The sequence below is a fragment of the Neospora caninum genome, chromosome VIII (assembly GCF_000208865.1).
Source record: "Neospora caninum Liverpool complete genome, chromosome VIII".
NCBI lineage: Eukaryota > Apicomplexa > Conoidasida > Eucoccidiorida > Sarcocystidae > Neospora > Neospora caninum.
Window position 1 is genome coordinate 4,359,272 of NC_018395.1, and position 25,383 is coordinate 4,384,654.

Consider the following 25,383-nt stretch of genomic DNA (forward strand, 5'->3'; position numbering starts at 1 on the left):
CACATTGTTTTTGCCTTTTTCCTTTTCCGATGACGGGGTTCTGCAATTGGCAGGTGCCCGAAGAAACACCTTTCCGAACGGATGCACTCAATCCGTTCCGCGCGAGCACTCTTTTCCGTCACGCTCACTCTTGTCGTTCCGTTGCTGTCGCCCGATCCCTCTGTGTTCTCTCTCTTCTTCCATTGTTCTTCTCTCGCGTTCTCTCCCTCGGTACTGGTCTGCCAGTGCCTCACGTCACTTCACTCGATTCTCCTCTGCTTGCCTTCGACATCGACGGCGGGGAACAGGGAAAGCCAACCGCAGCCCAGACTCTGTGCACCGTGCTAGAAACGACATCCGACCCTTTCTACCCCTCTAATCTTAGGCTGGCGAAGATATATATATATATATATATATATATGTATATATATATATATATATATATATATATGTAATCACACCTGGTAGTGACACGTCGTATGTATATATATATATATATATATATATATATATATATATATTAGAGGGATATAGTTATTGGTGTATGATGTGCAAATGGAGAAGAAAGCGACTTCTCTCATGGATGTTTTCTTGCATGTGTTCGCAGTGAAGGACCGCATGTGCGTCTCCCCCGCTCAAGAAGTCTGTACAGGTTAATGTTGCTAGGTTAATTCAATCTGGCAAGCGCCACAAACACATCGAGACGCATCCTTGTTTTCAGAAACTTTCTTGACACAGGGCGCCTTCGTCTCTCACTTTCCGGTTTCTGCAGTACGTGCGTCGCAGAAGGACACACCACAAGCGAAAGCGTTGCGCTTCCTTCCCTCTTTCCTTCCACAATCCACAAACCCCGCATCATATACAACCGCATTCATATGAACGCGTGTACACCTATATTAGACATGTACGTCTCTGCAAAAATGTACAGTATTCATGCATATATATATATATATATATATATATATGTATACATATATATGCATAGGCGTCATGCCTATGCATGTAATTATAACTCATATGTTGAGAAATATTTTTGTGTGTACGGCGTATGGTTGCGCTTGATTCGGCGTTTCGGCTGGGGTGTTTACATACTTTAACCATCTGTTGTCGTTTCGGCCAGCGGCACGAAACGGCCCATATTGAGATACGACAAACGGGATTCGACGGAGACAGCCCCGGAGAGTCGACAAAAAAAGTGTGCGGCAGCTGCGGAAAGACGCAAAGTCATCGATGGGGGAGGAGCTGTGAGGAAAGGGGTGCCGAACAACTCGGGCGCAAAGGAGCGAAGCAAGCCGGAGACGGCCGGAGCGCCATCTGTTTCCTCCGTCCTGTCTCTCTTTAAGGACGCGCACAGTGGCTTGAAGCCGGCGCCGCTGCAGCGCATGCATCTACACTGGCGGGACTGACTGAGCGCTCGTTCACGTCCAGCTCGTCTACGGGCCCTAAAAACCAAAAGGCGTCGGAGAAGAAAGAGACGAGAAGCAAAACGGTTAGGCTTGAGCTTTGGGCTCGAGGCCAATTCGCCTAGGCGAGAGGTCGGCGTCGCGTGTGTGGTGAAAACGAAAGACTAACAAGTTAAAAAAAAGTTAAAAAAGAAAAGGCGATACGTTCCTCGTCTGCCAGTCGCACGCAAGGGTGGGCACGGGCGAACACGAGACTCTCGGCCTGTTGGGGAAAGGCGAGGCACGCGAAGCGAGACCACGGCGCGCGGAGGCTCCAGCGCAAACGCGGAGAAAACAAGGGGAGGAGAGGAAACTCGTCGAGGCCGCGTTTCCAGAGACACCAGCGCTAAACGTGACTCGCCGAAACATCGCCGCTGCCCACAGATGTCGGCGGATGCTGCACATGCGGGGGAAACCCAAGCGCAGCTTTTAGGGCACAGCCGCGATTGCCAAAGAGACCGACGGGAGAGGGAGAGTGTCTGAGCCTACCGTGGAGGAAGCCGAGAGTCTGTACGACTTCGCGCATCATGTAGAAAGTTCCGCAGACGATTAAAACGCTCTGCTCAGCCGTCGCCTGGCGATACGCGAAGCGAAGAACGTCGGGGAGGTCTCCTGCAGAAAAACGAAGCAGCCCAAGGATGCTGCGCGGTGCTGGCGCTTTGGCACAAACTTCGTGCACAAGAGGCGAAAGGAAAAAGGCGGAACCACAGGTTCAGCAAGGAAGGGAAAAAAGGCAGGCGCTTTGGCACAAACTTCGTGCACAAGAGGCGAAAAAAAAAAGGCGCAACCACAGGTTCAGCAAGGAAGGGAAAAAAGGCAGGCGCTTTTCTGGCGGAGACCGCACTGTGCCTTTTCGGGGTTGAGAGACAAAGAATCCCCGAGGAAACGAGAGATAGAAGGGCGGAGAAAAAGAGAACAGGACAGAGTGAATGTGCCACCGAGACGGAGACAGAGATAAAGAGGGGAACGGGAGAGAAAGAAAGGGAGGGACGACAGAGCAGGTTCGGGCTTGGCGCACGCGCCTCTTTCGGTTCGCTCACATACCTGCACTGCAAGTGTCGAGGAGATGGGCGTAGGGGCGAATGATTTCCGGCACGCGGAGGCGAGCCTCAGCGTCATTCTTCGAACTGCGTTGTTCTTTTTTCTCGCGCGCTCTCTCTTCTGTGACCACGCGATGCTGCTCCTCCAACCCTGCTAAAACCTCTGTGCGGAGCCTGAAAAGGAGAAACAAAGACGCGGAGAGAAACATTCCAGCACAACCAGAACCAGACTTCGACTGCCGCCTACACATACACCCCTCGCCCCTTTCTCTTCCGACGCGCGAGCTGTTTCCCCTTTGAAAGCCCCCCGAAAGAAGATAGAGAAAACCAGGCAGACACAGAAGAGGCGAGGCAGAGGCGCCCTGCCCCAAGCAGTCGCCTGGTCTCCACCTCTCTCTCGGCTTATATTCGGGGTGCCGACTGAGGGGCCCAGAGCGCCAGCTTCCGCGAGCGAAGCGGCATACCCTTGAAACGCGAGTCGACGGTCTCGGGATCAACAGCAACCAAAACGCATGGCGCACCGTCGAAAAAGACGAGGTCGCGTGGGAGCTTTCGCAGCCCCACACGCTGGCAGAAACTGAGAACTGCGCTTCTCAAGAACCCGTGCAGCCGCAGAAACTGTCCGGCTTCGCCACGCGATCCGCGTCTAAAAAAGAGGAGACGAGAAGGCACCTACGCATCAGTGACTTGGTCGTTTGTTTGGAGTTCCTCCAACACAGAAACGGCGGTTTTGCGGCGCTCGTGGTCCGCCTCGACAAAGTGCAGCCGCTGTATGTACACCCCAACACACACATTAAAGAGCGCAGTGATGGCGCCGCGTTTCGCCGTCGTTTTTTTGCGCTGCCTACAAAGGCGACGAGCGACGGGATGTTTCGACACAGACCTGTGGAGTGGAGGCGATGTAACTCTTTCTTCTCGCATTCTCTCCCCCCTGCAGCGCGGTGAAATTCATTTCTCATCCCGATTCGAAAAAGCTAGGTGGTACACTTGCAGGTCGCGATACGCATCAGAATGTATCAACATATATATATATATATATATATATATATATATGAACATACATTTATAGGAATATATAGGTGTAGATGCACATGTGCTCCATAGGTATTATGCATACAGTGGAACGCCGCAGACATAGGTACACCGCCAAATATATACATGCATATAAATATAGATAAACATGCATGCATATATATATGTATATATACAGATACATATTCAGAGGGAGAGATGTCGATACACAGGCTTTGCGACCCCTAAACAGATATCACGCGAATTGACCTCATGATGTTAGCAGGCGTCCGTAATGTCCCTTCACACACGTTTACACTTTCACACTCCCTTCAAGGCAGAGCACACACACGTCTGTCAATGCCTATGTCGAAGCGCGTGTTCGATGCGGATGCTCCGAGGCGACTTACCACAAGGCGGTTGTTCTTGGGAAAAGAGAGATAGTTGATGAAGGGCTGGAGGACGGAGACGCTACGCTCTTTGGTGAGAGAAACGATGACTCGAACCGGAATGCCGAAGTAATGGTGGCCTAGGAACTTCACGCACACTCCCACAACACAGAGACATCCTCGACAGACGGCCAAGACGAAAACGTTTCCCCACACAAATATCTAGACATACGTGTGGATATATTTCCTGGGAGATCTATCCATCGAACCAGATGTTTTCATCTCTCTTCATATACATATACATATATATACATGTGTACTGACGTGTATAGATGGTTAAGCAAGGAGATACACGAGTGGACAACCCACGTAGGTACGCCTACACGAGCAACAGAATGTATCAAGAGGGAGATGGATGCATGCGAGTCAGAACTTCTAAGCTGCTGTTCTCCTACCCTACCTTCCAGCCTCCCCCTTCGCGCCGTTCATCTTTTCCTCCTCGTCGCACCAGGTTCTCAATTTATGTGTATTCTCACGCCAATCCGCCCACCTCTCATTCTCACATCTTCTTCATCTTCTCTCTCTCCTCTTCTTCATCTTCTCTCTCTCCTCTTCTTCATCATCTCTCTCTCCTCTTCTTCATCATCTCTCTCTCCTCTTCTTCATCTCCTCGCTCTCTTCTTCATCTTCTCTCACGCTTCTTCATCATCTCTCTCTCTTCTTCATCTTCTCTCTCTTCTCGTGATCTCTCTCTCACCTGGAGGAACCGCTCAATGGCGCTTTCGTTGTGTGCGACATCCACGATGACTGCGTACGGCGTCTCCAGCGGCGCGTGGTTCCCCTCCTCTCGCGCGTTCTTCCCGCCCGCTTCCTGGCGGCTGAGGGAGTTTCCGTTTTTTTCCTTCTCGCCAGTTAGTTTTCCTTTGCCAGGCACCTTCTGCTCGCCCGTGGCAGCCGGAGAGCCGCGCCGCACGCCACACAAGTCGCTGGCGACTTGCAGATCCTGTCGAGTCAAAACGTGAGCGCGAAGCGGCATCTGCACGGACAGCGCAGTTTGCAGCTGATTCGGCAGGAGGTCGAGCCTCAGCACGTTCTCCACGACGGCGCTGAGCAGAAAATGGAAAAAGGCGAGAGGACGAAACCACACGTAAACCGGATGCCGAGAGAGCGGGACGAGACATCGCCCAGATGTCACGCGAGACGTCCGCGCCCTGAGACAGCGAGAAAGAGACACGCGCGGGCATGCAAAGGCACCCACAGAGGCAGAGAGACAGCAGAACAAAGAGCGAGGCTAAGCGGCAGCGAGAGCGAACGAACAGCAAACGGGAGGAGGAAATGCATTAAGGCAGCTGACGATGGAGACGGAAGCTTAGCGACATGCAGACCAGACTCCATGCCGAGAAAGGTGGAACCGAAACGAAAGGGGAGCTCACACGCACGGACAAACAACCACGCACCGGCAAATGCGAATGTTTTCGTCCTCAAAATCCTCGCCTCTGGGCTCTGCCGGGACCTCCACGACCTCCGCCTCAACGCACGCTGCCTTTTTCCGAAAGCACGGGTGAACGGCAGCCGTCGGGCCTGCAGGGAAAGTGAGGAAAGGGGAAAGTTAAATCGCGAGAAAAAAAACAGCGAAACCCGAGGAAGGCACGGGCTCACTTGACACGACTCGAATGCGATCTGTAGCGTGGCACACCAGACAAACGAGAGCAAGGAAACGAAGAAAGGAAAAGAAGCGACGCGGCGAACGGAGAAAGGACAAAAGCGGAAGGAAAAGAAGCAAAAGGAAAAGAAGTGAAAGGACAACGGCGAAAGGACAAAAACGAGAGGATGAAACAGGGTGGAACGCCGCTGCAAGCGACCGCTTCAGAGGCGAGACAAGGAAGGGCTTCGAGGAACCACACATGGCATCGTCGCATCTCACACGAATCGGCAACGCGCAGGATCGACACGACGGCCTCTGTCTTGTATTGTCTAGGGCTCTACGAAACCGAAACGAAAGCGTCCACGGCGAGACAAGCAGAAGGCGATCAGGAGCAATTCTCATCCCCGGCTCAGAGACGAGGGAGCGTTTCCAGGATCAGACGTCATGGGGACAGCAAGCACGAGATGTGCAGGAACGCCGAAGTTTTTTAAACGGACCTTTTCACTAAAACCGGCACACGTACAAAACGACTGTTTTTCTCACCTAGCACAACTGTGGTCTTTGCTTTGATGATGCCTGCCTTCTCCTGAGCGATTTTCTCCAGAGTGTCTCCGAGGACGTTCATGTGGTCCCAGCCTGCGGGAGTGCACACACCACAGGATCCAAGCCTAGCCCAGGCCATCGAGGTGACTGTCAAGCTATGGAGCGCGTTTGGCACCGAAACTGCTCAAAGTGTCTATCTGAGGCGAGTGTGTTGGGTTCCAACTGCCGCAGAAACGAGGTTCTACAGAATGCGTCTCGCGCGGCCGTCAACGCTGTCTCCTCGCTGCCGGATGCTCTGGCGAGAAGCCGATCGCCTCGTCAGACGCGGGCTAGGAGCGCGCACGTGTATGCTGGAGTGAATCGAGGCGTTACTGTGTTTGCGTAGGTGCGTTGTCCTGGATGTCGAACAAGCGACTGGTCGGCAAACAGACCGATGAATTTACAGATACACACACGGCCCCTGCAGGCACGTCAAGGGAGCCGAGAACAGACTACAGCCCCACTCGACGCTCGTCAGGTATTCGCGCGCAGGCTCCCGTCTGGCGGGCAGTGGGTGTCTGCCCGACGGGAGCCTGCGCGAGCGTTTTGGGTCAAACTCCTCTCACCAATGGAAGTGATGACAGTGCACCTTGGAGAATCCAAGATGTTTGTCGCGTCCAAACGACCGCCTAAGCCAGTCTCGATCACGGCCCAGTCGACTTCTTGCTGGGAAAAGTAGAGAAGCGCCATGTGCGTGGTGATCTGAGCACACACGCGACGAGCCTCGGGGGAACTCTGGGACAGCTGTCGGGGTGACACAGACACTTGGCGAACACGTGTGTGCGAACGGGACCTCACACGCGAGCAGCGACACCAAGTCAGTCGCGCCTACCTCGAAAAATGTCAACTCGACGTCCATTTGCTTGGCAGTCTGCGTCACGCGGTTGTACAGAGCAACCACGTCTTCCTCAGGAATCATTTGGCTATCCACCCGAATCCGTTCCCGGAAAGAGAGAATGTGAGGCGACGTGTACGTACCGACCTTGTAGCCTGCACGGAAGCAAAAACCCAGGGCCCAGTGCAGCCAGATAGGGCACACTGAGCCTCTCATTAGCGACCTAGATTCAACTGAAGCTCGAGGAAGACCCCAAATGCTAAACTTCGAGCATCGCCTGATTTCTTTCATAGAGCGCCTCAACATTCCCCTCCGGCCCATATACTCTCAGGAAACAAAAGACGCTCCCGTGCCCAGCGGGGTCGCGAAACGAATACCCCGAGCACGCATCGAGACACGCGTCTCAGCGACAGAAAGGTCGGTGCGAGCTAGAACTCGGAGACTAACAACATATGAGAGGCAGAGACGTCGGCGATACAGAGAAGGCGGGAAGACCAAGAAGGCTTTCATCCGACCCCATTCAGTTTGTTTGCTATTGGGCGCGTGTTTCCCTTTTCTTCCCATTCACCGCACATACACACATTATCGCAGCTGAAGCGCAAGGCGAGAGAGTGGAATCAAAGACATCGCCAAGGCTCATCCCTCTCGTCTTCCGCAGTCCAGTGAAGTGGTGTGCGGCAATCATACAAGACCTTGGTTGCCTGTATCTCACAACTGGTGTCATATTCGTTATCCTAGGCACTGGAATGTCTCTGTTAATTCGATTCGAGTTACACAGTTCGCCGCATTGACGAAGGAAGCAGCGGAGGACAGCGACACGGTGCTGTTCACTCCAAGGGAGTGTAGTGGTCATGTGAAGAAAAACATTTTTGCAAAAGGATGGGAATGGACCTACAGAGGGAGTATGACAGGAACAGGGAAATGTATGTATTTATCCATATACACGTTAATTATCTGTTTTTCCACATACACGTCCGATGTATCTCCGGTGTCGACCCAGACACGAAAACTGCGTTCGACCTCCGTTGTCCACTCTTACCCTTGAGCGAAAGGCAGGCGGCGAGCTTGGCGCAGGTGGTGCCTTTTCCATTGGTCCCAGCCACGTGGATGATATCGTAATCGTCCTGAGGACTGCCGAGACCGGCAGCAACTGCTCGCACCCGCTCCGTTCCCAGTTTCACTGCATGATGGGAAAAAAGTTGTTTCAAACACGCGCTGTACGTCCGGACCAAGCCGCCGGACGCCGCAGCGCCTGGCGACGCCATCGCACAGGGTCGCTATGCACAAAGGGCGGTTCGTTTCGGGAAGTTTTTCCCCCAAGAAACGGCGAGTCCGGAGAAGGCAAGGGAAGTTCCAAGGCTGGGAAGACGACGGAGAGGAAACCAGCGAGACGGAACGGCGGCACACGAGGCGGCAGGCTGCACGCTAGTAAAACGTGCGTTTAGGGCCCTGACGAATACCCGGCGCTCGCTTGCCCGGAGCGCGTCCCTGGGCTTTGGCAAAGAACGCGAGGTTTCAGTGCACGCTACGATTCGTCAACGAAGAAAATACAATGTGTTAACCTGTAACCTGGAACTGGGACACTAAAGGCGTGGTGCCGCGAGGAGCCAAGTGACATCTGCGTAACTGTCAGCGTACATGAGAACGCTGTCTTCTTGGCGGCCTCTAGGCCTGCGACCAGGAAACCCAAAAGCAGTCTATACTGGGATTTGATAAAAAAGGTATTCACGGACAGACGGGGCGGCGTCCGTGTCACGCCATCAAGTTTTCGGGGTCATCGGGACCGAACGGCCAACCTTGCCGGGAGAAGAAAAGCTCTTCGCAGAAACGGATACAGAGGAGTCCCTCTGTGAATAACGCCAGCGACAGTCAGGCCAAAACGTTTACAGGAATATAAAGCTGCCCTGGATCAAATCTGAGCAAAAAGGGTTCTTCAGGGAGCGAGGATCACAAGTTCGAGAGCGACGCGACACACAGATGCGCTACACAGGGTGTGGCCGTTCCGCCGCACGCAAAGACGTGTAAAAGGCAGGATCTGGGGAACAGGTTTGGCGACGCCGTCCTGCGTAGGCTGCCTCAGAGAGAAGTTTTTAGACAGCCTCCTAGAGAAGAACCGCACTCCGGGACCGGCGCTGGATTTTGCGTCGTCGCAAACTCTTGCCTCGCTGCATGCACAGAAAAATGTGCTCAAGCCTCAGCATGTATCGAAGCCCTCGCTCAAGACGTTGCTGCGGGGCAAGACTGATGCAGTAAGACACCTGGCCCACACGGAAAGTTCTTCTCGGTTTGTTTCTCTGTTTTCGTTTCCTGTCCTGGCGCTCCAGCTGCGGAAGTCGCTCGGTTGCGCGAGGCAACCCGACACACGAGCTCACCTCGGAAGTTGGCAGACGGTGATTTGAGCGCACCGCGACAGCTGGACAAGCTCCTGCCCTGACGGAGGTCTTGCCGTCGAGCTCAAAACACTCGCAAACTGGAATCAAAATGCGTGTTTTGAGTGCCAGTTGGACTGAGTGGTCGTCTACAAGCAGAAAACAAACGAAAAGCGGTCGTGCTGTAGAGAAGTCCAGTGTAGCGAGGCAGAGTGCCCGGCCACGCTGTCACCAGCGACACTGAGCGATTGCAGAGGACCTCTGTTTCGTTGCTCGCTCAGCCGTTCCAGGTGCAAAGATGGTTGAGTTCATTGTCTTGAGTTTCTCCATCCAGAACACACTTCTACGATTGCGTTTACTGCCACTGTAACGTCTACAATGTTTCTGGTCGTGATGCGGAGTCGCGGGAGGTTCGCTGTATGGCGAAAATGAGCCTCAGATGTCTGGATAACCCCCAGCACATAATAACTGCGCCGATATGTAGCCACTGTTTTGGTGCGTACATCTCCAACAACCTGTAGATACGATAAATAGCGAGATTACTATGCAACTGCGTGGCTAAAGGACGCCTCCCAGGCACTGTGCACTCTCCTGCATTGATGCTGGATCTCACCACCGCCTGGCCATACTGACCCGCGAACGTGTGCTTCGCTCCTTTTTTTCGGTGAGAAGGGGGTGGAGAAAAGGAGACAAGGCTCAGACTTTAGGTTTTGAAAAATGCCGCCGAAAAAAGGGCAGAAGGGGAAAAAGAAATTGTGTCGCCCCGAGGTCACTCGCTTTCTTCAGACGCACCAGTACAAATGTATGCGGAGTCTTCTAGACTTGCCTGGGGGAGTTCCCTCAGTGCATCAGCCTTCTATCGATACAGAAACGGAGAACTCTATTGCGGCGCTCCTGTCCGTTCTCGGACGTATAGGAATCTCCATGAAGGTGAAGCAACTTTCCGTCCTCAGAAAGTCGTCATAGTTTGCGTCTTTTTGTGTATCGAGGTCTTTTCTCTCGGCTGTATCGGAAACTGCTCTGCTTCCGGAGTGACTCGTGTCATGGTCCCCCTCACCAACTCAAAAAATCGTCAGTCTCGCCCAGAATATCGGTAGTGCATAATCATCTTCCTTAGGTTGGTACGTCGGGAACGGCTACGGTTCGCTGCCGCTTGCTTCAGAAAGGTTGTTTGAAGGCGCCGAAAGTTAAAATGAGTCTTTGTTTATCACATCAGCAAGTTGTTTTGTATCTACCGTAGAGACGCACGGAATCGCCCCGTAAAAAGAGAAACTTCATTTCATCGTTTATCCGATAGATGGCCAACATGTTGAAGCCTCGATTTGCGGATTAGCACAGTTGCTGGCAAATCGCGTAGCCGTCTCCTCGTTCTTGTGCACAACCCCTGTGGAGTTTCGGAGAATCAACTGCATCGACAGACCTGATACAATTTGAGCGCCCAATTGACATGCGACTGGATCTCTTTATTTTTCGATCTTGACGGTTCCACTAAGGCAAAGCACGCATACGTTCCGCGAGTTTGCCGTGAGAATCATTGTTATGGGAACGAAAATACCTAGCCGGCATGCGCGAATCGGGAGAGTCATTCTCGAGCATAGACTGTTTGATGCGTAATATGTATGAGGGTTGGCCCTGAAGTCTGTGTATTGTGTACTGTGGTGCAAAAGAATCCAACCATATTCCTCGAGAACAGCCTACGACCGCATTCTGTTTTCTCTCTGCTTCCCAAATTGTTTACCGCAGGTCGGCTGTCCAAAGGATTTCAGATTTCAAACTCACCATCGGTTACTATATCCGACCCCGCAGTACACCCCAGCGGGATATCCTCCGGACGTCGTGCGTCATGCACGGACCATTCTGACGCGCAACTCAATGGTCTTTGTTAGCGGACGAGGCCTTACATTGGATGGCGAGGACCTCCAAGGGGCTGCTAATCAGTTTTTGATGGATGTTGACTTCCACGTGAATGGAATTGTTGCGTGGATCGAGAAAGGCCTCAGCTGCGACTTCGCAAGCACGGGGCTCGTCGCCTTTCAGGGCGATTTGAGAGAGCGGTTTCAAGTCTTCGATTATGTCTGGGCTGCGTTCGAAGAACGTGTGTGCCACGAGATTGGAAAAGTCATGAAAGAAATCTTCAAGCCGATTGACCTCATCGTGGTGGGTGACAAGCTGCTGTGAAGCGCCTGTCGCGGTGAAGAACGAGGCACAAAGGGAACTGTTACTGTAATCGAGTTCGCTGATATCTGGAGCTGCCGTAAAAAACATGTACATGTGTCGCTTCGTTATTCTTGGGAACACTGACATGTTTTCTTATATGCGTTTGAGAAGAACTTGCCGTGTCATCTGGACTTGAGATCGATGCAGGTGTTACAAGGACATATGGAAGTTTACTGGGCCTAAAAAAAGAGCGTAACACGCATTACTTTCCAACTGGCAATTGCATCGGTAGTCCACACGATGCTGTGTATCGACAGAGGTGCAAGGGGGGGGGGATGTTTAGCCTTGGTCCGTGTGATGCAAAACCAATTTAGTTTAGCTGATAGTGTATGGGTGTGGATTCGGTTCTGTGTGAAAAATTCGTTAAACACTCACCAGCTGTCTAGGCGGACTGCTCTCTCACGTGTTGCTGCGTGTGCATCAGGATCTTGAGGGAAAATTGTCCGTTCTCGAGGATGCCCAAGTACGTAGAGTTTCAAACTCGTAGAAATATACCTTGATGAAAATGCGTAGCATCCCCTGTGGTGCTTTAGCATACACAAATGTTTGCTTCTCGTCAACGCCGTACTGTATTCTCTCGCTGAGGACTTGCCCACGATACGATTCCAAGAGATATCCATTGTCCGGTTCTTCTCTGTGTTGCTGAAATGGGAAGTATGGCCAAAGTAACTCCTTCCCAAATTCTCCCTGTTTCCGCTCACGAGGCATAGGTGAAGTAACTACGCAGCTCGTGGAATGTTTCGACAATGCGACCTTTGCTGCAGGAGTATGAGGCGAAACGCGATACCGAGCAACAACTTGTTGCTGCGATCACCGTAAGGCTTTGGCTTAAAAGTGCTCTAGGGTCGCAACCTTCCTTTTACTGGTAGAGGCCGCCTGCAAAAAGCTACATGCAACACTGGTACGGAATGCTGCCGGTGAACCGATCAGATGTTTAGTCTGCATTGCTCGCACTCATGTGCGTATACGTGCTTGTATGTATAGGTAAAGTGTAGTTCGACGTAGGCCGCTTTGATGCATTTGTTCATGAATGTTAAAGGACACCTGTATCCGTAAACATGGCCTATAGTTCCGTATCCCTACCGTATAAGAGGCGTATAACATACACATTCGGGTGGAAAAAACGTGATTACGTTTTCAACAAATTTAACTGTTCACGCAGGGACTGCAGGGACTGGTTTAGTATTGGCAGGGGATACATCTGGTAGATGAACTGCGGAGCACATTCAAGGGCTAACGAGAGGCTGCAGTTCTCTCTTTCTGAAAGCACACTCTCAAAGCCAATCCGACTACTGTTGACTCTAGGTGTTTTTCTGCTTTGAAATACTTCGTGTTTGCAACCAACCCGCTCGAACTTCAATCCTTTCAATGCGGAGTGCCGAGAGGGTGTTACGGATTTCAGGAGCTGCTTCGGATTCTGTCCATCAATGAGGATGGCTTCAAGATCCCCAAGGTAGGGTCGGCACAGGTTCGCAGAAGCGCCCTCATTCTGAGGGGGCTCCGTCCCCTCTGTTGGATGAGTGGTGAGTGGGGTGCCTTCGTGACTTTGGACGACGCAACGCCGCGCAGCACAACATCCCGGCTGCTGGCAGCTAGCAACGAAGTTGCTATGCTGGCCTTCACGACGAAAACGCAAGCCTACATGAGTGGGAACAGATTGGGCCCCCACTTCTCGGCCGGGGACTGTTGTTCCCATTAGTTTATTTGAAAGAAGCATGCAGACGTCTATCTGTAGTCTTTTAGTGGCAACGGAAACGCAAGAGGCTTGTTACCGCCTCAGTGCACACCGAGGGGCTTCTAGTCAGCTTGGTACCGATCCGAAACTCCAGCCTTTTATTTAAACCCGCCCCTGTGTACCCAGTCCTACAGCCGAAGTCCCACTGCATTCTAAACAACGTAGAGTGTGCGACAGCGGAGATGCTCCCCTTAGGACGCTGTGGAGCAAGCAGAGTCTTGCATATTCTATGATTGCAAGCTGCCTGCAAGCGTTGTTGCCAAAGCAAAGAAGCTCATCCGGCAATACCTGAAGTGTGAGTCTACGAAAAAGTTAGACTGCGTGCGACCCGCTGGCTGACCTCACACTGAATAAGTGATGAGTTGTCTCCAGGAAGACGAAGCGCACATCGGTGCACGAGTATGCAAAAATCGGCACCCTGCTGTTTTTCGGCGAAACATTCGAAAAGGACATTCCACTTGTAGCGCTGGAGCTGCCTCAGTGCTCCCCATCATAAAACGACGCCCGGTCGCGTCGTTTTTCGTATCAGTCGCTCACTTATTTTTCATGTGTGTGTGTATGCATCGCCGCTTTTTTGAAAACTGCTGGCGCTTATGTGTCTTCCCTGGTTCCCGTTTTCAGTACGACTCGTTATCCGCGAGATTCCAGTGGTACGGCTAAAGCCTGACCTACATACGAAGTAAGGCTCACGAGCCACCGATTGTCTCAGCTGTGAGACAAGCTATTCTTAGTCAGCTTGCAGTTCCAGATCTAATTCATAATGTACGCGTCTGTAGTCCCGTACGTGTGGTGCTGCGCGGCGTGCCATGCGCTGTGTAAGGACCGGAGGGGTTCCGTCGTCAGTGTCGACTTTTGAAAAGTTGGTGTACGCTGACGCATAGCAGGTACACAGCAGTAACAGCTGCATTTAAGGAAAAGGATGCTCGCGTCCACTGGCAGCCCGCTGCAGATACTGCGGCTCCGATTCACCCTCCCGGGTTGCAAGTAACAGGCGTAATTCAAAAGCCCACAATGCCTGTTTGCGCGTAGTGGCAAGTTAGTCCGGGCCGTTGAGCACTTCTATTGGGTAAGAAAGCAGCTGTCAACTGCTCGGAAAAGAACAGTGGCAAAACGCCGCTTTTCGAAAACTCGGACGAGAAGGCTATATCACACAAACTGTCATAGAGCACACGTCTGTGGTTGTTCATATTATTCTGAAGGGTCACTACTGCCTGCTGTTCACGCACCCAACTGCACCAAAGTTCGAGAGCACGGAAACCCGCACAAAACACGCAACTCCGACAGAAGGGTTGAACAAGTCAGTTTGTACCACGGTTGACCGTTCTGTTTTTGATGCGCAGACCTGATCTCCATTGTATAGAAACCAGCCCAGCTTACTTCTCTCAAAGCGCTCAGTGATTTCTGGTCGTACACTCGAGGACAAGAACGTCTCTGACATATTGTGGCATTTGGGGAATATGCTATGTGACGATTTTGTAATATATGCTGTATGCAAATGAGAACCGACGAATGGAAGAGTGTTGCTCCTTTTGTTGACTATACGCTGATGTGTCGGAAGGGAGACTACACTATTTTTTTGAGAAATGCATTCAGAGTGTTCGCTACCCTCAGCCCGTGAAGCTACAGAACCCACTGTGCATGTGTACCGATAAGTACACAAAAGAAATTATTTTGTGGTATATTTATATCATTGTGCATTCATGGGCGAGTTAGGGCATACACGGGCAGGCGTGTGCCTAACATAGGGATGAGTGACTGCTTCTATTTTCAACTGGTTCCCACTTTGTTCTGCCCTCCGTTCTCTAGAGCGCCCGCGATTGTGTCGACGGCTTCGATCTGGCCAGGTGCCTCCCAATAGTAAGTTCCGCAACACGGCTGCGGCAGCCCTTGTGTGCGCGCAATCAAACGAGCGTAGACTGACAGGTTACCCTTCGAATGGTAAACAATGTACTGCGCTGAAAGGGTAGAGAGGTTACAAACACGCAGAGTACTCCTATTACCACGAACTAAGTAACTGCTGCCTCAACTCTTTCCAACGTCGAGCATTCCCAGCGTCTCTCGACCTCCTATGGTTGGGCTGTTACGTTGCAGCTCCCGTGCACTCGGCCGGTTTGGCTTCTTCGAATGGGCATTTCTTTCCCCTTCTTCCAACAGGTAGACGAACGGAAACATGCAAGATGTAGCTCCTGCACACCGCGAGTTCACAATCATCCACCTTAGCTTTCTCCAGCGTTTTGTATTTCAGCACTCGACCAAGTCGTCGGTGACTCACCCGGCCTCCCCTTCTGGGTGGAGGCCTGTCCAACACCATGCTTGAAGCAACTCCAAGATCGGTTCCCGAAAGAAATCCACTAATATACAATCCTCCTGGCGAGTGCGGGTTACTGTTTCGCTTGCGCAGGCTGGAATGCTGTCAGAAGAACGGGAGCCTTTCACTGAAATCGAAACCTGAAGCGATACGACAGAGGGCATGCCGGAGAGTCAGTGCCCTCCCGTTCTGTATCCGGCAATCTCCCGGACGAGTGAATGTATTTCGACCGGATCACAAGATGATGTTTCTCTGGTGAAATTTGCATTGTGATTCACAGCCAAAAAGCCGTGCATCCTGGTGACTGAGGCTCGGCGTTTCAATCGTGGCCTGGATGCTTTACTGTCAGCTGGCATTCTGAGACTGCAGGGCGGTCCAAGCTATTTTTTTCCAGTCGTGCGTAATTCCACGTTAGACTTAAACAGGGAAGTGTTTCGAATGTGCAGTCTAAATTCTCAAGGTTCGTATAGAGCTCATGAATTCAGATGTCAGGCTCTGTAGTTGTTTGCATATCGGCGGCGTGCTGTACACGTGCAAAGACCACTAATACGAGCTGAACGCAGTTTGGACGGATAAACCGGTTCGGAGGTTGCTCATGGCGTGCGTAGGCCTTTGCAGGAGAAGCAAACAACTTACAATCGTTGGACTTGAAATCCGTAACTCTGCAGATATCAAGCCCGTTCGGGACACAAGATATCTATCTTAGAATCACCCGCACACCTGTGAAAAATACGATCCACGGAACGCCGCCGTCCTCGCCACACTTAAAAGGGTCATGTGAACAAATGTCGTCCCAAGTGGCACACGACTGTATCACTTATCGATTTAGCCTTGGGGCACAGAAACTGAGACGCATTCCTTTTAAATATCAGACATAAAGCCGGCAACTTCCCTTGAACTCAGGATAACTATCATCAGCATATAATGCAGACCTATAGTGGTACCGTGACCCGATCATGAAACAAGGAAATGTACGCCGGCGAAACGCCTGCCGTGAAGAAGACGAGTTCGTAAAATGTCGTCTAGAGTCACAGGACATTAGGCCTAAGACTCAATGACGGAACATATCGCGACACATGCTTCACGTTATTTTCCAGGTAATCCTCCAGGCGGAAGACCCAGTACTATACTCACAATAACTGCTACACGCGCTCCAGAGTCACTCGAGTCCCCGATCTTGCTATTCTAACCGGCCTGCTGGCGCAGCACTTTCCCCGAGGCCCGGGAGCGTGAAAAAGTGAAGGATCCCCGCAAAAGAAATCCAAACACACTGTACGTATTTTTTCCTTCCTTGTCTTTTTTCCAGCTCGTCGGGTTGTGGTGCCTCTGTCACGCGATGCCCACGTCAAGTGCAAACGAGGCGGCTGCATGTCAAGAGCCTGGGTTGACCGTCAGTGCATGCTGAGAAAGGAAACCCCGAAATAGTTGTTGGATTTCCACCGTCACTGGAAGTGGAATATTTCACTTTTATGTTCCAGCAAGCACCTCCGATTGGCTGAGCGGGACGCCGTCCCATTAGAAAATCTCCCGCTCTTGGCGTCGTCCCCTCAAACAGTAGCTTATTGTCGGGTGTGTTGCGCCGGCATCTCGAGCTGCATTCAGAAACGATTGTATGCGTTACATGGCAAAGACTCTTTCTGCCAACCAGGATACCACAGGACCATGTTACTTTACTTTAGGTGTATTATTTATTGGAGCGGTTGGTGCGCATTAGTTGACAGTCTCCCGAAGGTCCTCAATACCCCTTGGACTCGTTTCCGATAGATGCTTGTCAGGCAGTGAAGGTGCAAATACCGTACTCTACGATCTTCGCGAGCGTCAGAGGCCCCAGAAAATCTGCGATCTACCCGTGCGCTTGTCCAATCGAGACAGAGGTCAGGGAGCGGTTTTCTGCCTCCTAAGAAAAAAGTTCTCGGGCACTTGTTTCTTCCGCGTTCGCCTGATGGCAACAGATGTTTCTTCAGGCATCGGGTTCGTCCGTTTCTGGGCTGCCGCACCCGCCTTAGATATCGTGGCTCTATGGCGGCGCCACTGTGGTAAAGATATTTCAGCAGAGTGTGCTGCAAAAGACGAGACAACAGACCCAACAAATGACAGTGGCGGTACTACCGGTAAGAGCGGAAGGACAGAGCAACAGGCCTGAACCTCTAAGAACAGTCTCGTTGAGGGTAGTAGCAGATGAGGCCTTGATCCTCCGAAATTCTAAAGGCGCCGAGGGGAAAAAGCGGCATGTCGACGAAGAATGGGCTGCATTAACTGTCGGATGGAGATGTGGTGTGAGGTATACGCAATATCTTACAAGACCAACCGTTGTGTAGCCACAGACAAGAAAGCGGCATCATCCCACAGCTGTGCTGGAACCTGTATTGCTCATCTCTGGGTGTCCCTGAATGACGCATGCTGCTTACCGCATACATCGTAGCTGAAAATCGCCAACTTCAGGAACCGGCTACTGAGGAAAACTGGATACGTTTGCTTTCCTTCGAAAGAACCTGTGGTGCACACACACACACACAGACCCCTCGGGACAAGTCGAAGAGAATGAGAAGGACCTCAGCATTCTTTTGCTCGGCATCGGCGACGTACAGCACATTCTCTTCACTGCAGCTCGTCTGTGGAAGGAGAAAAACAGAGCTTACCGGGTTCATGTAAGTCGGTTGCACGACAGTCATGTTCCTCAACTTTCCGTGGTTAGCTCCCGTAGAACTTGACTGTCCCCACAGACAAGCCGAGGGCGCCCTACTCGGAAAGTCAAAGTTAGAGTCTACCTCAGCCGAATCAGAAAGGTTGATGTTGCACAAAGTGCAAAGAAAACTAACTATAGCAGTCGTCCTGTGTCACAGTAGGAGGCCCGCTGGTTTTGTCGTATTTGTCCGTCTGTATGCTTCTTTTTGTCTCTGTCCAGTTTTTTGTACACGAAGAGGCACCTGAAGTGCTGGCCAGACATCTCCTGTTGTTAGACATCGTCAATGACACGTCGATGTCTCTGAGAGGTACGCAGAAACCACGCCTGCGCGGGCTCTGAACTGTCGGAAAGGTTCACGCGCTCTCACGTTCGCCACAGCATTTAAAGGCTCACCTCCTGTTTGCTGCTGCGGTTCCATTCGAAAGGGTTTCCTCCGCCACTTTCTGCGGGGATAGTCGCCTACTGAGCGATCTTCCAGAAACACCTACTGGCAGAAAGAATCTCCTGATATTTCAAAGGCGCTGCGCGACCGCTGCCGCAAACGAGCCAAAACGGAAACAAATGTGTCCGTTTTTTTGTCGATCTTTGCGTCGCCAGAAAGGACAGAAACCTTTATCGACCTCTACGCGAACACGCGCCTGCTTCCGAAAACCGTTGCCTACGTACACGAGCGCCAAGCGTCGTTAACTGAGTTAGTAATCATCCACCGCCGATGTCTTTGCGGTTGCGTTCATCGTACATCACCCCGGCGGGATATTAACTGCGTCCGTATTCGCAGTGGCTGCGGTGCGGGTGCCCGCCGCCGTCGCGCCGCATGCCTCAAGCAGATCCCAGAGGGCACAAGAATTTCTCAAAGAAAACTCTCAATCCTGCCGCCTGTCTGGTGCAGCTTTGTTTGTGAGGAGCGTCCGCACCCGCTAGACGCCCTGGCGGATCTTTCGCATTTGAAGCATCGTCAGCGAGACGAAATACAAGGTAACCAAATGGGTCGTGACTCTGGTCTGTCTCCAGGGGGTATTTGTGCGAGGAAACCCACAGGTGTGGACTGCTAGGGAACTCTTCGTTTTGTCTCCTGCAACGCGAGGTCCACGGCGAACGCTAAGAGGCACTCCCCGAGCCTTGGCAGGCGTCGTTTCCCACAAAGATAGGGTAAAGACGAAACGTGTGTCGAAAACGGTATGCGGGAGTTAGATGTCGGGTACGAGCTGTTGGAGGGGCGACACCCCGCGAGTACGTCACGCGCCCGTGATTCTCAAGCTGCGTATCTCGTCCCTTTGACTCGCTTCTTCAGAAGTCTTGGCGGCCTGGCATCCGGCTGTGCAGTTCGATTTGGAAGCTCTACGGGACCAGAGACTCAGACATTGTTATGGGCAGAGATTCGACTATAAAGTAAACTTAATGGACTGGAATTACCAAATGAACCTTTGTCCCATGGTGAGTCGAACACTTGCCGCTTGCTCCAAAGGATGCAAAGACGCCTTCCAAAAGGGAGGCAATTACCGGCTCTTCGGTCTTGACAGGATCGCCGTGGACAGCTGCCTTTCGTTTCCCACGGTCTCTGCAGGTTCCCATCCTACACTGGCGGCAATACAAACGGTTTGCACTCACAGGTAGAGCGGAAAGAAACCGTGGTGTGGCACTGGAAATGTCGATCTGGACAATGGAGCGTCTCCCACAACACATTCCCGCTCAGCCGTGAGCTGCCGAACTCTGAAGGAGCGTCGGTGTACCGTGAAGGAAACGTGTGTGCGCCGTGTTCTGTCGCCCCAGTGGCTAAGGAATGCTGCACTGCCTTCTCCGCCTCCGCGGCTCAAGACGCCAAAACTTTCGAGAGTGCATTTATGACAGCAACACTTCACCTGCGGCGGTGTCTGCTCAGGCGTGACGTTCGAAACCCGTCTTGCCGATCACTCCGATCCGAACAGAACGCTTGCTTCCTACACAAGTGCAAGAGATGTAAGTCACGCTGTGGGCGCTGTACAGCCGCTGTCGCATCCCCCCCACGGAGCGGAAAGGCTTGGATGCGACGACGGACAGACCAGCTGCCTGCACAGATGTGTGCTTTCCGGCTCAGTCACCTATACGCGAGTGTTTCACCGAGATACAGGTTACAAGCTGCTTGTGGTTGACCACTGGACTCACTCATGAGGCCTTCACGCGAGGTGTAGAAGCTTCAGCTTAGACTGAACGATTTGAGCGGAGTCATTGGACTCAGATCGGTCTTCCAGGCCGTGTTCTGTCTCTCCCCAGACGAAGCGAGGACAAAGCGTCAAAGTTCGGGGCTTCTGGGGCGACATCGTCAATGGTCCCTTCTACGCATACGGTGGGTTTGTTACCTCAGACCGAGAGGCGTTCGATACTCCTGAGCAGATGCGGCGCGACAACTCTGTTTCTCGCTTTCCTGGCAACAGAGTGACCAGTCCGCAATAATGGGGCTCCAGGTTTTCTCGTTTGTCTATCCCACTCGCGGCCACAAAGAAGGAATGCTTCATTCACAAGAGGCTGTGAGGGTTTCTGTCGGGGACACAGTGGTTTGCGCTACGGCTTCGAATGCGAGAGTCACCAGTGTATCGGGGGGACGGCGTTCTTCCCTTCCTGTGTGCGCAGGCGCAGAGACAAGGCAATGTTACAGAGACCGTCTCTACCGCAAGATCGGAGACAGCCAGCGCTACGTGAGTTCTTCCAACCTCGAGCGAGGTTCACGTGACCGTCCAAAAAGCTTTAAGAAGAAAAAAGATGGGGAGGCTGGGTTTGATGCCTGGACTCCATGATGTGGCAGTGGCCTGGATAACGCTTGCGAGCAGCAACCACGTGCTCATGGACCGCTGCAGCAGAATTCTACTTCGCCATGTTGGGAGAACTGTTACCCCGAGTCTCTGACTCTAGAGCGGATGCAGTTTTTCAACGTGGCATGCGGGAGAAGATACACCATGGGGCATGTCTCTGTCTCTGCTGACGTGTGTGACAGAACTCCCACGACATCATGACGTTCAACATCACGTCGATTCTCTACAATCTCCAAGAACAGCGCGTGAGTGTATCGCAAGGGCCAGATTCTTCTGTTGAACGTGATCGTTGCAAACCGGTTTGTCGCTCTGCAGCTCGTAAAGAGCGCTGAGAAGCAGCCTGCAGTCTCTTAGTGCCACGGCGCCCCGCTTCCAAGTTGACGGGGTGATTTTCTCGTCACGCAAGTGTCTCTCAGAGAACTCGCAAAAAAACGCTCTTCTGCCTGATCACAACTGTCGGTCGTCTTCTGCGTGTTGCGATGTGGCCCCTCAGGATCTTTGCCTTCCTCCTCAGTCAGAAGACGAAGACAAGTTCGTCACGCTCGGTTCCTGGAGATTCACCTCCTGATTGCCGCTCGTCTCCTCAACCGTCTGCGCAGCGAGCGCACTGGGTGTAGATGCCGCGCACATCCTTGGTACGTCCCCGACTCACATGTGTCTCCGTGGCGATGCGATGCTGCGAATATGCAGGCCTCCGTATCCGTCGCCGACTGAGATGGCGTTCCTCGCCTTAGAGCCAAGACAGAACTCGGCATCCGTTCCTTCTGAATCCCCAGGAAGTATCACGCGTGATGCGCCGCAACCGGAGGTCGAAGCGACACCAGAACCTTTGACGGAGTGCAAGAGACTGGAAGAGCCGTCGAGCCCTGGCGGCGAGGAAAGCTCGTGCATGTTCGATTCCCAGGCGTCGCCAAAGCGCCGAAGGCACGTCGCGTCGGATGCAGGCAGCCAAAGCCAGGCAGCGAGCGCTTCCGCGTCAGAGTGTCATGAAAACCGCGCTTCGGATCCGGGGAAACAGCTTCGAAATCTATCGCATGCAACAGCTGCTGCAGGTGGAACAGACGCACCAGAGTCGAACGGGGCTTCGGAATTTACACGGCCGCTCCTGCCAGGTACCTACCTAGGAAGACACTCGATGGATTTGCTGCCTGGAGAGTCACGGCCTGCGCATTCGGTACCGTTATGTATGGGTCTCAGTCCTGGTCTGTGTTCTGGCCTCTTCTGCGGTCGCTATCTTTCCTAGGGTTCCAAAACGTCAGAATCAGCTTTCTGACAGGGCCTGCCACGGAGATCCTGGCGAAACCAAGGCAAGTCTTGGCGTCGACACACGTCGGAAACGTTTTGCGGGAGCGCGCCTGATCGCGAGTCTTGTCGCCGCTGCGCCCAACCTCGAACCCTGAGCGCCTTCGCCTGTTGACGTGGGTAAAAGTTTGGTCAGACCTTGTCCCTGAAAACCGCCTCTTGCACAACTACGCTGGGCGACACGCCGAGTAAATGTGTGGTTTCTCTACCGCTTTTTTCCCCTGTGTCCCTTGCCTCAGATACACACACCAGTTCGACTGTGTCATCGTAGCTAACGTAGCGACGGTGCCGCTCTTCAAGCACGGCGGGGTGCTGGCGGACGCAAGTCCCTCGCGAAAATATCGGCAGACGCCCGGCGCGGCCGGCACCGCTGATGCGACCAAGCAGCCAGTGGAAGACGACACAGTCAGCAAGGAACGTCCGGCTACTTCCCCTGTTAGCGGGAGATCGCCTTTGGAGCCTTCGTTTCTCGACAACTGCCTCAAGGCAGATGCGCTGGTGTGTTTCGAAACCTTCAAGTGAGTGCGCCGACAGGAAGCTGGCTTCGCTGCACAACCTGAACATGTTGTGTGGGTTGTGTCTCGGAAGATCCGTCAGAAGCGGAAACATAGAAATTTCGAACCTTGCTGACAGCACGATCCCTAGTCCCTCCCCGACGCGTGAGGAAACGGCAGCTCTTTGATGTCGGGGCATAACAACTTTACATCAGAGTGGTTCCGAGGAGGGCCATGTAGCCAGATCCATTGGTCGCGTCAATGGAACTTCGAAAACGTAGTGTTCCTCGATCAAGACACCCTTTCAAGGTGGATCCCAACATCGGCCCAGTGCCTGGCAAGAGAACAAAAAGTTGTGTCCGTGAGAGGTAACATACGAGGGAAGTGCAAAGGACAGAGCATGCAGTTGCCTTTGAAATTTTGAGGGCGCTTGATTTGCCGCGAGTGTACACGCTGGCCGGCTGATGTGCAAGTGAGACCTAACCTCTAGATCGTCCAGTGAGTCGCACCGCTTTCCGCTCTCTCAGTGCTATTTGCATTTTTTTCTCTGCGTCGTTTGTGCTTGTTTTCTCTGGTTTCACCTATAGATACGCTGCAAATCTTAACAGCGTCGCCAAACTGAGGTGAGGCGCTTTTAACCCCAGCCACTCTCTCCCGCAAGGGAAGGCGAGCCTGCACACGCTTTCTGCGGTCATGTTCTCTTCCCTGTGCGAACATCGGGCCTTCACGTCAGGTTCCGCAAAGTGGCGCTTGAGGCGGCGAGGAAATACAACTGGAAACTCTGCAATCCGTCTAGCGGTGAGAACCGAAGTCCCGAGTCTCGCACAGAGAAAGACAAGAAAATCGGAGGCAACTTGTGCGGCGAGAGAAAGCCTCCCGGTCCACGTCTACACGAATTTGACTAATCAGGAGACGTTACCGGCTTCAAAGTGGAGATATTCACAGTCTCTCGTGTTGAACCATGCGCTGACAGTTCGTTCCTGAGGGATCTCTCGGCCTCTGCACGAACGGACACTCAGCTTCGTCCTCTCTCCATCTACCACTCTGTCTCCTTCAGTCTATCTCTTTACTGGAATTCGAATAGTTCAATCTCCTTTGAACCCAACGAGCAAGACACGGCGCACTTTCTAGCCATACGGCAGGCCGGTCCTAACAGTGGCGCGCGCAAGAGGCTTGGTCTTTCTGCGAAAGAAATACCTGTGGTATTCTGCCTGTCGCAAGAGAAACACAGCACTGCAGCCTCGCAGTAGCGGGGGGACGTCTGAACGGATTGCGAGACTAAACAGCTCGTGACAAGCGACTTGGAATCGCTAGTGTGTGTGTTCCTGAATTGAATTGGCGTGATTACATGCATGCGAGGTCGATCTTGTCAACACCTTCACCTGACGCACGCTTCGCCGTGAAATGTGTCCTGGTATCTGCTGCGCAGCACCACCCTTACTGGCAACTCTTCCAGCCGCACAAACAGCTGATGAGACTCTGCCGGAACCGAACTGTGCAGAGGCAACAAAGCAGGAAGCCGTTGCAGATTCGTATATGGTCTTTCACGCCGCACCACGCGAAACTGAGGAATGAGACTGACACAAATGTACCAAACTCCAAGTGAACAGATGAGTTCTCCAACATGTCGACTCGGTCCCCATACCAATACATCTAGTCATACGCATATATATATATATATATATATGTATATATGTGTCTCAGTGGGTTAGGTTTGGTTTTTTTCCCATGACAGTTGGAGTTCTTGGTTTGTTTGTGGCTGCTCCTAGTTCTTCTTGATCGACCTACGTCAGTGACGTACCAAAGGTGTGCGTCCTCGTGTTCCTTGTGAGTCCATTTGACGAGACTACGACGTTCAACCAAAACCCGGTCACGCTGAGCCTGTGGCGGAAACGCTGTGCTTTGGGGGCTGTTGTGGCAGTAAACGGCCTTCAACAGCGTTGCTGGCGTAGACGGGTGCACCACTGTTTTCGGCCTCAAAACAACCAAATGCACGTGGCGCTGGAGAGCTGGGAGGCTCCGCGTCTGACGCCAGATACAGAAGGAAAAAGCCGGACCTGCCGCTCTCAGTCGCTTTTAATCCTTTTTTTCTCTCTGACGGTACACCGCTGTGGCGCCTAGCAATGTCTTGTACTCGAGGACTGCTGCAAAGCATAGTCCTCGGGAAACGTGAACAAGAAGCGATTTCAGCCTGGTTCTGCGCTTTTCTCTGGAGCAAAACCTAGTTGTGCGGTGTCGCCGTTTAGCGTTGAGCCTCGAGGCTGCAGCTTGGCCGCAGCCCTCTCGGCGAATCGAGAGAGGTTAGCGCGAACCAGCGCCGCAACAACCCGTCCGCGCGAGGACGTTTGTAGTTTCTCTCTCCATGCCACGAAAAGGGGAGTGTCCACAGAGTCGCCAGCAGAAGGGTTCTGAGAATGAAGAAAAGGTGTCGGGGTTCGACACGAACGAGGACGAGCAGAGAGCGAAGAGAGGCCGAAGGCCACACGGAGCTGAAGCCACGCCCGCGAACGTGCCTTACAGGACACGCATTCTCATGTGAGAGAGGCGAAAGGAAACAGAATCC

At 52.5% G+C, this 25,383-nt stretch overlaps 2 protein-coding genes across 2 annotated transcripts; one reads left to right on the top strand and one right to left on the bottom strand.

Annotated features, from left to right (window-relative positions):
• Nucleotides 1-1,317: 1,317 nt before the first annotated feature.
• NCLIV_035540 (hypothetical protein) lies at nucleotides 1,318-8,188 on the bottom strand (the record flags this gene model as incomplete). The annotated part of the gene is made up of 11 exons (XM_003883756.1): nucleotides 1,318-1,421; nucleotides 1,911-2,033; nucleotides 2,466-2,635; nucleotides 3,138-3,229; nucleotides 3,883-4,008; nucleotides 4,619-4,967; nucleotides 5,319-5,442; nucleotides 6,050-6,142; nucleotides 6,655-6,790; nucleotides 6,921-7,078; nucleotides 7,963-8,188. 11 exons carry the CDS (start codon nucleotides 8,186-8,188, stop codon nucleotides 1,318-1,320), a joined length of 1,701 nt encoding a protein of 566 aa, XP_003883805.1.
• Nucleotides 8,189-11,164: 2,976 nt separating this feature from the next.
• On the top strand, nucleotides 11,165-23,725 carry NCLIV_035550 (GH22156, related; the record flags this gene model as incomplete). Its single annotated transcript, XM_003883757.1, has 19 exons — nucleotides 11,165-11,449; nucleotides 11,934-11,972; nucleotides 12,274-12,324; nucleotides 12,912-12,962; nucleotides 13,866-13,894; nucleotides 14,973-15,063; nucleotides 15,089-15,101; nucleotides 16,859-16,942; nucleotides 17,517-17,663; nucleotides 18,070-18,200; nucleotides 18,458-18,545; nucleotides 19,073-19,213; nucleotides 19,530-19,672; nucleotides 20,489-20,561; nucleotides 20,846-20,910; nucleotides 21,207-21,269; nucleotides 22,579-22,844; nucleotides 23,408-23,443; nucleotides 23,554-23,725. 19 exons carry the CDS (start codon nucleotides 11,165-11,167, stop codon nucleotides 23,723-23,725), a joined length of 1,968 nt encoding a protein of 655 aa, XP_003883806.1.
• Between the last annotated feature and the right edge of the window lie 1,658 nt (nucleotides 23,726-25,383).